Source organism: Hemibagrus wyckioides, linkage group LG09 (assembly GCF_019097595.1).
Source record: "Hemibagrus wyckioides isolate EC202008001 linkage group LG09, SWU_Hwy_1.0, whole genome shotgun sequence".
Classification (NCBI taxonomy): Eukaryota; Metazoa; Chordata; class Actinopteri; order Siluriformes; family Bagridae; genus Hemibagrus; species Hemibagrus wyckioides.
In genome coordinates, this window is record NC_080718.1 from 22,415,864 (window position 1) to 22,429,963 (window position 14,100).

A 14,100-nucleotide genomic window follows, 5' to 3' on the forward strand; every position below is an offset into this window, starting at 1 on the left:
GAATGTCTGGGAAAGTGGTGGCATCAGTGAGACATCAGCAGGATCATTATTCTAATTATTTAAGGAATAGAACATAAGAAGGCATGCTGTTATATAAGCAACACTGACTATCCAATACAGAATATCGGCACGCCTATAGCGCCTGCAGGTCGAGTGCCGTGGGTGATTACAGATTTTACTACACTTATACACCACTTCTATAAACAAGAAATTAATATCAGTAATAATAAGTGGCATTTCCGACACAATATGAGCTAATCTTCATTTTTGCTCCGCTGTCCGCTGCACTCGCTTTACAATTCGACAGCTAGCCTCTAGCTAGGTCAAGTTCATTTGTTCATCCCACCTTTTACCCTTTTATAGTTCATGCATTGTTAGTGAACTTCAACAAGATTATTAATTAATTTCCTAGTAAGTCTCATGGACCAACTTCCAGATGGTGACACAGACCTGATACTGGATACTTAACGGAAATGTTAAACAAACCTCTCCTAAACCTCAGAAAACCTCACCATATGCGAGAAGGACTGTTTACGCACATTTTTCTAATTTAGCCTCAGCCAATTTTCCCCCACCAGCCACTTCTCCCAGATCGTATGATGGCTAGAAACCAGGGAAGCCAAAGTCCAAGATGTGCTGCACTGAAAACACATGAAGGTTAGTGGTTAAGGTGTTGGACTACTGACCGGAAGTTCGAATCCCAGGTCCACCAAGCTGCCACTGCTAGGCCCCTTAACCCTCAGTGGATGAATGAGAATACAGAATTACGAGAATTACAGAATGATATAAAATGTATATTGCTCTGGATAAAGGCGTCTGCTATATGCATATATAGAGTTAAGTGATCAGCCCTCTTCCACATACAATTGCACCTGGATTGGCATTTTAAAAGGGCCGGAGTTGGGGTTTTTTGGTGGAAGAAGGCGATTTCCTCTCATGGACTCCTGACACTGACATAGAGGACATGCTACTTCAACAGTTTTTTGCCAAACCAGTGATTATTTCAGCTTTACGCTCTTACTAAATATTTGAACCTTAATGTTAATATTAGATGTTTAGTGCAAACTGGAAGGACGTGCATTACGTAATCAGCAGTAGCTTGATAAGTGCCCAATTCACACTGCATCCTCTGTGCCTCCTGCCTCGATCAAGCTTTCACAGATGCTGCTGGAATTATGTAAAGCAACATATATTTCTTTTAGCACTTAGCATTTCATTAGCCTTTGACTAGTAAGGGCATTAAAATCAGAGCTAATATAATTAAATGAATCTAATTGCAGTGTTCTTTAGGTCTCCGGGTGCGAGTGGTGGAAGACTTGAGACACCACAGCGCTGGTAAACTATCAAGGTGTTGAATCATTTCTGATAACAGCAGCTCTGACATTAATGCGCTTATTCTAACAGGTTTCTATAGTAACAACATCCACACAGATTGTATTGTATACCCTGTCGAGCTATACATGTTACTCCTGAGACCTCAGTGATCCTGACCCCTTCTGCTCCGCCTGATCCGTTCTGATGCCCTGCTTCTGCATGGAGTTCTTATGACTTGGAAAAAGCTGCTGAGGATGAACACACATGAGTAGATGTGGAGATACACAAGATCACTGCAGATGAAAAGCATGAAGCTGGCTTTGGACTGCAGTTTGACTACGATGGATTAGGATTTATAATTGCTACGATAGTTTTAGGACTGCAATAGCCATGAACAACTGATTACTACAACTAAACAGACTTCATGTTGAAATTAGAGAGAATTTCCTACTTCACATAAGTGCACTTTTTGACCATATAGTACATAGGTATAGAAGGGAAATTATTTATAACCTCCCTAACTTTCCGCTTTCAGATGAGGGTTCTGGTTCCTCTGAAGGTTCCTTTCTAATATTGTCTCGGGGAGTTTTGCTTATTATGATCATTTCTTTTATTTAAAATGAATATGCTAAATGTATATAGTTGCTTTATGACAATGTCCAGTGTTAAAAAGCGCTTATACAAATAACACTGAATTGAAGCTTATTGTTAAAACCTGAGGAAATGTACCTCATTTCTGGAAAGAGTTATGGCTGTTCCTTTTACGTTATCCGACAGGACAGTTGAGCTACATCACACCACCCTGCTGTTGATTATTTCCCTATAACAGCACACCATATTGCTTTATTCCTTAATTAGCTTAAGACATCCACTCAGATAGATCAACTCCATAATTATATTATTCACGAATGTGCAAAACATAAAGAATCACTGCCCACAGAACTGAAGTGATACCTTCCATCTAGCCTGACCTCGAGAGCTCATCTTCTACAGCACTGTGTTGACTTCCTCTTCCCAAGACGTCCATCATCACTTATAGAGATGAGTGTGATAAACCGTAGGTTTAAAAACATTCCCATGTCTGTTATTGGGCTGTGCAGATAAAAGCTCCAATAATCACACAGACTCGTAACTGTGGAGAACAGGAAGGAAGAGGAAGCAGGGTTTAAGCATGTGGAGTCTAGGTTGGAATCAATCTCTTTATGGGCACTCTGAGCTTCATTGTTGTGGCCTTTTTTCTTTTTTTTTTTTTGGTACGGGATACAAGGTGTCCACTCCATGCAAAAAGGAAGAGTAAAAATGCTGTACTCCAGCCACCATTCAGTCTTCCTGACCTTGACTCTCCCGCAGGGAGTGCTGAACTTTCTTCAGCGTATATTCATGCGTGCCATGATAAAATACCAGCATGATTGTTATGTGACAGGGTCAAGGTGTTTGTCTTAACCAAACCAAAAGAAACAAACAAAAAAAAAAATTCCCTGGACGCTAAAGGTGTGGAGAAAAAGAACATTTCCTTTTGGAGGAAAACAAAAAAAACAAAAAAAAAAACAATACAAAGTATGTCTTCAGTCAAAAACTAGTCCAAAACTGAACATGAATAACATTTTTTAATGTATTTATTTAAAAGCTTGTGTGAAATAAATCTGAATATGTGCACAGAATTTCACTGAAGTATTAACAAACAGAATAACTTTTCGATTAGAAACTTCTAGCGGTCACATTGCACATCTGCCCTCTCCTGTAAGACAGGGGCACATTAGTGTCAGGTTTGTCTCAGGCTACAAAAAAAGCATTGCCTTGTTGCTGCATTGAAAGCCAGTCAAAATACCTCACGCAAAATGAGCTCGTCAGTGGACATCAGACCAGCCGCTGCTTGTTTATCCTGCTGTAGACATAAAGATGCTGCCTCCACTCTCCCGGCTGTCTGGGTTTAAACACATGCTTACTTTGGGTATTTCCCAGTGCACTCTCAGACTACAGGTGCTTATACAGGGAAAAGCAGGCAAACCACTTACAATGTTTACACGAACGACGGTTAATCCTGCAGGGTCCAGTGGAGAGCTTCTGAAAACAAGACCACGCCTAGGCCAGAAAAAATCCCATTCGAGCTCATTTTAGGTACAGGATAGATAAGTCTAAACATCAAAAACAAGTCGGCGTGGTTCACAGAAACATCTAATTCTCATAAAAGCTTTCTGTCAAGTTCAATTCCAAATCGACTCTGGACCGGGATACACAATACTAGCAAAACCAACACTATTAATCTATCTACTGCAACATGAGGAATTATAAGGATTTAGCATAAGCTTGTACAAGCTCCGGCATGGCAAGCTTTGTTTTCGGTGTTGTTGCCCTGAGAAATTTTCTAGAAGATTCTCTGTGGGTTTTCCTGGCAGCTTCCTGGTCAACATGAAGGCCAGTGGATAGATGGGTGGACTATGCCAAAGAACAAGCCTCCTCTGGCACTCTATTGTCAGGCCTCGGTCCAGAACCAAGAGACTCATTAAAGAAAAAAAGGAGAAGAAAGGAGGAAAAAAAAAAAAAAACACCCAACGAGTGGGCACAGACTGCCCCGGAGCGCTTATCCCATTCCCGTACACTAATAAGAGACCCCACAGTGGGGACAGATGGGAAATCATGAACACTGGGAGGGAAAAGGAGGGGGTTGGATGCCAAACACTACTGGCGTAAGATCTGTAGAGGTGATATAATATCCTTTCATTGTAAGACTGAATAGGTCACTAACATTATTTTGGCTTTTCTTTTTTCCTTCTTCTTCTACCACACTATTATAAACAAGAACTTCTATTAACATGCAGCTTTTTAGAGTGGCAGTGTTCCTCTTTAAATTGACTTTCTGTACCGTGTTTCTAGCTTGAACCTGGGCACACAGTCATGAGAGACAGCAGAGCACGGATCATTAATTTAAACCTAACCGAGAAATCAAACAGTATTAGATATACGTGGTGTCTAGACTACAAATCCAGTTTGCTAAAAAGCCAGGGGCGAGATGCACGGCCAATGCTTTCATCTCTCCTCTCATTTTCCCATGGCTGTAAAGTCACATATTCCACCAGCAGCCATAAGCGCAGCCTCGGCTAACTTCCCACAATAAACGTCTCTTTGTTTAGTAGCTCGAAAACCCACCAATTAAAATCCGAATGAAGTTCTTGCACAGCGGTGTCGCTGCATTACAGTCGGGGATAATTAAAGTACAATGACTCATTGGAGAGAATGGAAGGCATTCCCTGCAGTGTTCGCTTAAAGCAAAGCGCCCTTCACTACGAATACATTCTCCCGCAAATAAAGAAACACACAAACCCAACCTCGGCTGTTCGCACCTGAAGCCCGCGAACCTTTTCAAATGACACGATTCTCCTGCTCGCCGACGGCAATATTAGCTTCGTACGTCAGCAATGACGTCACTGAGAATTAAACCCCGGCTGCTAATTGGCACACTTCTTGTGATAATTGGGCACTAGGCTATGTAATCAGAAAGTTACATCCACTTAATATTCACAAAGAGCAGGCTTTTATAATGGGGGTTGGGGTTGGGAGGGGGTAATATAATACAGCTACAGGTAGAAATAACAGAGCTTTAGTGAATAGCTTTCTAATTAATTAAATAAAAAAATCCATTCAAATATTTCAGGCTAATCTGGATAACTATAATAAACATTTCTATACGCAAACCTTTATTTTGTAATCTGACAACATGAGGTGAGTAAACAGAGACGTAGCATATTTACAAACTAATACGTGGTCCATTTCACTTTGTTCTCTAGTTTAGATTTGTTTAAAGGACAAATTTTTGTTTACCGTATGGAACCAGGGGCGTGATTACAAATATTGAACTCATTGGGCTCAATAGCCTCTTAGCTCTAAACGAGCTAGACAAACATTTGACAGTAAACATGCCTTGGAGTGATTCAGTACATTTGGAATATTAGGTGGAAATATGAGCTATTCCTGTTTAAATGCTCACTTGTTGTTGCAGGGAAAAAAAACAAAATAAAACATGCCAGCTCCAAGGTTTCGCACTATAGATACACTGATTTATACAAGTACAAGTTATAGCAGAAGAAAAAATAAGTTTCTAAGCCATGACTAGCTCATGAGGAACGGACTCTGGTGTAGTAGTGGTCTGATGATGCAAAAACATCAGTCACGAGCCTTACTATAAGATATGACGCATTCATCCACGATGAAGAGGGTTTACAACGTAAAGCACGCTAGAGATAAAGCATGAAACCTCTTGAATACGACGGCTTCATAAGCAGAAAGTCCATGCCTTCTTTTTCCGCCGCTGCTCGCTTATCAGTGTGTTGTAACCGAAACAAAGAAGTACTGTTATGTTGGTGTGGTGAGTGAAGGCCTGTGGTCAGTGCAGAGCATTACGCATGAAAGCATGTGCTGAAAATGGAGGGTGATATATCGATGGTGACTTCTTTTGGTTGACCGCAGTACATACGGACATTCTGTTTGCTCCCTAATTTGTCATTTGGGAGGCTATGAAGCCTTCAACAATGATGGGCGGGTTTCGCTTGCGAGCTGCCGTTATTGAGAACACATGGAGAGTGCTTCCCGGAAAATGGAACAAGAAAAGGCTCATGAGCAGCGGGGACAGGAAAGTGTTTGGTCCGGCGTCAGGAGACGGTGATCCCGGGAGTTCCTGATCAGGATGCCACAGCTATCCATGGCTGAGGGTCCTTGAGAGAGTCTGTGCTTTCTGGTTGGGTTTTTCACTCCTCTGCCAATCACTGCAATAACAGGCATTTGTGGGCATCTAGTCAGCTTATGTATGGGGAAGGGGGCAGATTGCGCTTTCCTCTGAGTGTATTCTGCTGCCTGGTGATGCAACTAGCATCAGTTTGAAAAGATAAACAGAAGAATCATGGCATAGAAGAACCTGTTTCCCTTTTTTTTGGTTTATAAATCATAATTTGATTAAAATATAATTAACAAAACAATAATATGGTCAGAAGAAGAAAAAAAAAAACAATTAGATCTATCCGAATAACGATGGGGGAAAATTTTTTGCTCTCGGTGGCACCAAGCGAAAATTGCCGGGACGTTTTCACAAAATGTAAAAATGCACCAGGCGAAAGAAAAGAAGATACGAAACAAAATAAGATTCTTCGACGATGTCGTCGCTTTGAGGACGCTTTTCTTTTTCAGCTCTGGATTTATTGTAGCAGACACTATTAGAGGTTAATGTAAAATGATAAGAAAAAAAGTAAGGCAAGTAATATAAATAACTGAAATGTTATTACTTAGACATTGGCCAAATGTAATAAAGCTCCTATTGGAATATGTGGCTCATTGTTACAAAGCTGACGATACGGAGCCTGCTCTTCCAAAATATTCCTTAAACGCTCAGGATAAGTTCCCGTCTTTAACAAAAAAAAAAAAAACCCAGATCTTGGAAACGATCCTTATTAATCCCAGATGTTTGCACCCGTAAACATGAGGGTGTCAGCTCCGCTTTTTTTTTTTTGTTCCACATCTCGAGCCAAAGAAACAACATGGAGCTTTGCAGCTAATAATATCCAGGTCAGACTGTAAGCAGGACAAACATTTGACCGAGACGTCCGGAATTTCACGAAGGGATCTGAAAAAAAAAAAGAGCCTGATGTTTACTGCCAGGTGAAAAACAAGTCTGCGCCATTCAATCTGGATTGAAACATGTTTCACTGGCAACCTCGATTCCACGATCTGCAAAACAAAGAAAGTGCTGTTTGGCGTCTGTGAGCAGCTGCAGATAAAAACCGACAAGACTTTCTTCTGATCGTGTTTGCCGCACGGGCGAAATGTGTTACGATAAACAGGAGCGGCGAATCCGGCAGAAACATCTGGATAGCGGAAAAAATAAAAAATTCGAATAGATGGAGCGACGTCATGAACGTGAAAGGTTTAACGGTGGATATTGAACACAATGACGAGTGTGTTTCAGAGGGAAAGGGTGCTTAACAGACTAGAAGAAGTAAGCAGGGTGTATCTCATCCTAACAGATGTGTGTAACATGTTAAAAAGAGCAGGTAAACACACTTCTGGATGTGCTTCCACTTCTTGTTTCCAGCTGGAGTTAGGAGACGGTGAGCAACAGTCTCCAAAAACTCTTACGCAAGCTGGGGAAATTTTTTTCTTTTTCTTTTTATAATCGTAAAAATAGTTCAGTAGACATTTGTGCTCGCTTCATGTCCAGGTCAGACAAGCAGGTCTAGAACAGCTGAAAGCCACAGATGTTCTATTCTTATATAAATGTATATTTTCTTAAGAAACGAAAGAAAGACGTGAGGGTCATTTGGCAGATAGAGAAACATCTCATGAGAATTAATTGTTTGTCTCAATGCAAACACAGTACAAACCATCTGAGGGAAAAATTTGACTAGAGTCCAGATGTGCTAAATTTAGAGTATGACACTCATTACTTCCCATCAAATCTCTAAAGTGTCAACAGTGGAAAAGTCGTGTGCGTCTTTTTCCATTTTAAGAGGTGAACAAATGCCTGAATAAAATTCTATTTTTGTTCTAGAATTTAAAAAAAAAAGCCCACAGCAGGACTGTGCAACTTCCCAGCAGGCCGTGCGTCTCGCTGTAAGGCTCCTCCGACGGTCCGTCTGTCGGTCTGTCAGACGTTTGTTAGTTTACCCACAAATCTGTCTCCTTGCAAATCCCTGTTTATTACTCGCAACAGTACAGTTTCACAGACAGCGAGGAAACATGGCAGCTGTGAGTGTGTCATCTACAGTAAGTAGGACAAGTGTGATCTGGAAAAGAAAGAAACACCCCAAAAACATCACACTTCACAACAAGGGAACTTCTGACTGCAGTGATCTCTATGGAGGCTGATATGAGGCCTGCACTTTCTTCCAGAAGCAGAGGTCAGATGGAGATGTTACATATTTCTATAACACACACACACACACACACCAAAAACAAGCTCCAACCCAAACATGACTTTTGACTCAGCTGCACATATCAGTAAAATCCATCAGATTTAACAAGCCACTTAAAAGGAAGTCAAAGTCTCTGTTGCTTTGCTGCTTCAAAGTGAAGCAGCTGCTCTCCAGTGGCCAGACATGCTGCACTGCTTTGGTCAACATTATCTATCCACCTAACTGCTTTTCTTTTACTACACACTTTTCTGGCCACAAGCTTCAGAATCTCTTTAAAACAACTTCTGAATCTTACAGTCTTACTGTATCACTGGCTGTCAGAGGGAACTTTTAACACAGAGCTCTTCCAACAAGATCTCTTAACTGGATTCTAAACTAAAAATCATGGTTTAGTAGAAGGTGACGTGTAAAAGCATAGGTGTGATCGTTAAACATAATTAACAATTTAAAAAAAATAAGGAAAATATAGAAATCTGGGACCGAGAGTTCTCTTCGTATGATCACAAACTGTTATTACTATTAAGTAGGTACACTTCACTTTACATCTACATACACTCACCACTTCATCCCCGAATATTACACACACTATTGCTTTAAATGTACTTTATATACATTTATAACCTGTCTCATAATCTGTACACCGATCAGGCATAACATTATGACCGCTGAGACCGCTGAGACCGCTGTGACTGATGATCTCCTCATCATGGCACCTGTTAGTGGGTGGGATATATTAGGCAGCAAGTGAACATTTTGTCCTCAATGCTGATGTGTTAGAAGCAGGAAAAATGGGCGAGCGTAAGGATTTCAGCGAGTTTGACAAGGGACAGATTGTGATGGCTAGACTACTGGATCAGAGCATCTCCAAAACTGCAGCTCTTGTGGGGTCTGCAGTGGTCAGTATCTATCAAAAGTATCCTTTAAGTCCTTTAAGTATCCTTAAAGGATCTTGGTGCCAGATACCACAGTACACCTTCAGGGATCTAGTGGAGTCCAGACGGGTCAGAGCTGTTTTGGCTGCAGAACGGGCACCAACACAATATTAGGCAGGTGGTCATAATGTTATGCCTGATCAGTGTATATTGTGTAATTAAATGTATAGTGTAGTTATTTTATATCTGTACTTTTGATGGTCACCAACAGCCACTACCATAGTCCCTGTGTGTGTGTCTGCACTCCAGTATAACCAGTTAGTTATCTTATGGTTTATTTTGTTACAGTTTATTTTTTTCACACCTGGTTTGTGGGGTTTAAGGAAAGTTAATAGAATTTAAGATGGACATAAACAAAATATGCTTTTTCAATGGAAATGTTTAAAAACAAAAAAAATGCCTTCAAGATATTCATTAGGAAGCTCATTTGTGATTTTTGTATGAGAAAATCCTCCCCCTTTTTTTTTTATTATCAGAGGCTATTTTTTTGCAATGGACATTACAGGTCTGGAAGTGAGGAATTTTCCTGTGAGGATTTATTTGGCTGTAAATGCTATTTAATAGCTCCATCGTTCCAGATCTTCAATCAGGAGTGTGTATGAGAAAGTTGGTAGACATTTCAGTAAAGACAGACATACCGGCAGCTCTGAAGGCTCTGGCAAGAACTCTGCATCCTCTCCGAAAATAAAGTCAGGAGGCAGCTCGGGGTCTCTGGCATTAAAGATGATGTCCCCTGGAAAAAAAAACAAACCCCAAAACATTCATGAATGAGCAATCCATCAGGAAAAAATATTAAAAACTGCTAAAGATTTTATGCTGATTTGTAAATTTTTCTATAGTTGGTGTAATAGATCTTCTGGGTGTTTAGGAGAATGGGGTGGGTTTGGGTTATGTTTTATTTTAAAAGCTAATTTAATTTCAATTACAATTAGATTCTGGAGGTTTATTCTGAAGGGTTGAGCACAAAAGTGAGCATCATGAAGACATGAAGGCCTGAAGAACTCCTGCACAGAGCACTGACCTCACCTTAAACTGACCCTAATGGCAAAACATGCTTGTAAATTTGAGGATAACAGGAGAATGAATTAAAAATGACTTTAAAATTAAAAATAAAATTTCTAGCTGCTATAATGCAAGCGATAACAGGAAATAACATGTTCCACAGCATTTATGTAACTATAAACTGATATATAAAAAAGTACAATAAGTCATTATTGTAATAAACAATTCAAAAAAACGTAATTTCTGGTAAATTGCTCTTATATAAGAGGAACGCAAAACATGATGTTTTTGGTAACTCTAGGGTGGGAAAGTCACACCAGTCTATTGTTGCTTGTTTTCCTAGAACAGCACAGCCCATTGTGTTTTATTCTTCACTTAGGTCATGCGACACAAACACATGGTTTCTACAGCAGTATGAAGTGTGAGAGCGTGGGAGGGTAATTATAGGCCACAAATGACACCTGAATGTAGGTGCCACCATGGATTCTCACATTCCTTTTACACTTACGCATGTTATGCCATGCTTATACCGCTTCACACTTACAGCTTACTGTTACACCTAGATTAAAGAGTGCAAAGATTAAACAGCATGGTGGTGATTGCCACAAAAAAAGGCTGAAAAATCTATGAAATCATCGAATGTACAACATGTAGCAGGGTCACACAATGAAGACGGTGTGGTTCAGCAAACTCATACTGATTTATTACACATTTATAGGAAAATATTTAAATAGATAGAAGTCACTGTGTTGAAAGGACATAAGCTATATTCACTTTATACTTTTGACCCATCCATCTATCTATCAAAAAGGACTGAAAGGAAGGAAGGAAGGAAGGAAGGAAGGAAGGAAGAAAGAAAGAAAGAAAGAAAGAAAGAAAGAAAGAAAGAAAGAAAGAAAGAAAGAAAGAAAGAAAGAAAGAAAGAAAGAAAGAAAGAAAGAAAGAAAGAAAGAAAGAAAGAAAGAAAGAAAGAAAGAAAGAAAGAAAGAAAGAAAGAAAGAAAGAAAGAAAGAAAGAAAGAAAGAAAGGTAAAATCTAAATCACAAAACCACACTGACACTGACTCTAAATCTATAAAACTAAAGTATACATTATTACATTACAGATTATTTAACATATTTTATTAATATTATTTATTAATGTTTGATATTTTTCATCATCATTTATCATTATCATTTATTTTGCTATAATTAATAATTTCATAAATGAATCATTTGTATTATTAATAGTAGTAGTATTCCTGTTGTAGTTAATAATAATAATAATAATAATAATAATAATAATAATAATAATAATTACAACAATAATAAACTTTTTAATTAATTAATCAAGTCTCATGCCTTTAGTATTAAAGAAATCAAAAGTACACAATATGGCCAAAAGTTATGGACCTGACCACCAATACGAGGGTCTTCTCCAAAATTCTGCCACAAAGCTGAAAGCACACAGTGCTGTATTGTATAAGATGTCTGTATGCTGTAGCTTTAAGCTTTCAATTCACTGGAACTAAAAAAAACCCAGACATGTTCCAGCATGACAAAACCCCTGAGCACAGAGTGAGCATCATGAAGACATGTGGAGGAACGCCTGCGCAAAGCCCTGACCTCAACTCCTTTAGGATGAACTAGAACACCGACTGTACCCCAGACCTCCATCACCTAACATCAGAGCCCTGACCTCAACTCCTTTAGGATGAACTAGAACACCGACTGTACCCCAGACCTCCATCACCTAACATCAGAGCCCTGACCTCAACTCCTTTAGGATGAACTAGAACACCGACTGTACCCCAGACCTCCATCACCTAACATCAGAGCCCTGACCTCAACTCCTTTAGGATGAACTAGAACACCGACTGTACCCCAGACCTCCATCACCTAACATCAGAGCCCTGACCTCAACTCCTTTAGGATGAACTAGAACACCGACTGTACCCCAGACCTCCATCACCTAACATCAGAGCCCTGACCTCAACTCCTTTAGGATGAACTAGAACACCGACTGTACCCCAGACAGCAATCCACCTCACTCCTTACAGCCATGCTCCAAAATCTATTTCAAGCTGTTATAACAGTAGAAAAGAATAGAAAGAAAAGAAGTTGACAAAAAGAAGAAAGAAAGAAAGAAAGAAAGAAAGAAAGAAAGAAAGAAAGAAAGAAAGAAAGAAAGAAAGAAAGAAAGAAAGAAAGAAAGAAAGAAAGAAAGAAAGAAAGAAAGAAAGAAAGAAAGAAAGAAAGAAAGAAAGAAGGAAGGAAGGAAGGAAGTACAGGAAAGGGCAGGAATCCACAGCCATGCTGTAATATGTATGTGAAGCAGTTATAGCAGTAAAGGAGGATTAGATCTACTCTGATGTTCAATAATCACGTAACATCCTGAAAGTCAGAAGTCCACAAACTTCATCACATAACCTCATGTAGAAAAAATGAGTCTAATCCTTGTTGATGTTTCTCCTTGCCTTAATGTCAGTGTTAATACTATCAGGTACGCATGTCACCAGTGTCTTCAGCTCTAAGCCTCAGCCTGTTTTTTTAGCCAGCATTTCACCTGCTTTCCCAAATAACTCCACAGATTTACTGTGAGACTGAGGTTCTGAACCGCAAGTCAGTGTCCCAGTATTCCATCAGACTCCTCAAATGAGTCACAGAGACTTGGTTCTAAGCAGAAAACACGTCATCCTCATACACAGCAATGTCAGGGTTGGGTTCTTCTTGATATGAAGCCAAATAAATAAATAAATAAATAAATAAATAAATAAGATCACGCAAACTAACCTCAGAGTCTGGCCCACAACTGTACGTCTAGTTATTAGCTATAGTATGATAAAGTTAGCATTATATTTTTGCACAGAGACATGAGATGAGCCAGGACTTGGATTGTAAGATGGAAGGCGACGTTTCAAACGCAATCAATTTTTATTCACAATAAAAATACCAGCAAGCCCCAGTGAAAGAGCTCTTAAAAGCTGCTCAATAAAACAGAAGTCCTTTCACTACGTTACCATGCTACGGTTCAATTTTTCTACTTCTAAAAGTATGTGTAACTCCACAAACAAGTGAGTAATCAAATACAAGGCAGTACTTTTCCATAGACCGCATTATTAAATAAATAAATAAATAAATAAATAAATAAATAAATAAATAAATAAATAAATAATAATTTAAAAAAAAAATATCAAGCTGATGTTCATCATAAAATCAGTCACACTGGTTAGAAGAAATACCTGTAATCCATTCAGGCCAGATGTTTATAATAATATTACCTTGTCATTAAGCCGTCAGGGTTCGAGGACCATGAAACACCCCTGGAGTTAAAGGCTTTCGGGCAGTAAATCAAAGTAGGTGCTTGAGGGGCACAACTAGGAACACTGTGTTACTTTCAGATCCACTTTTAATACCTAACAGAGCAAACAATATGAACGTTTCCCATCTCCTTCCACCAAAATTTCCATTCTAAAAGGCAAAAAAAATTAAAAAAAATAATAAAAAAAGCACAGCAAGCATCAACACAACCGTCTCTCGGGTCATCTAAGTTCAGATGTAATTATGAGCAGTAAAATGGCATAATTATAGGAAAAATCCACCCTGGACGACTTGGATATTATTATTTACAATTAACAAGTAATCTTTACTGATGTTCAATGATGATATTTATTTTGGGAGGCTCATAATGCCGTTCTACTCTGTACTAATAGTGGAACAAATGGGCCTTCGGTTTCAAAACAACGATGCAGCTTTAGACCTTTGCTTTAGTCTATCACCTCCTCATCTTTATGCTCTGCTTCAACAGATCTTTGACTTTCAAACTAATGCCACCATCAGAGTCCAGCATTTGCCGCCTCTATTACTTAAAGCTCTCATTAATATGAAGTGACTGGAAAATGATGACTGAAAAAAGATGTTTGTTTTTAGGAGCTAACCGAGAAACCGTTTGTCTCTGAGATCTCTGCATTGTAA

The 14,100-nt window shown here is 39.2% G+C and overlaps 1 protein-coding gene across 6 annotated transcripts in view; it reads right to left on the minus strand.

Annotated features, from left to right (window-relative positions):
* babam2 (BRISC and BRCA1 A complex member 2) overlaps nucleotides 1–14,100 on the minus strand; it is a 79,679-nt gene that overhangs the window by 58,852 nt on the left and 6,727 nt on the right. For all 6 annotated transcript variants that reach the window (XM_058398741.1, XM_058398739.1, XM_058398736.1 and 3 more), the window contains exon 4: nucleotides 9,784–9,878. In XM_058398741.1, the coding sequence (XP_058254724.1) occupies nucleotides 9,784–9,878 (95 nt within the window). The remainder of the gene's footprint in view (nucleotides 1–9,783; nucleotides 9,879–14,100) is intronic.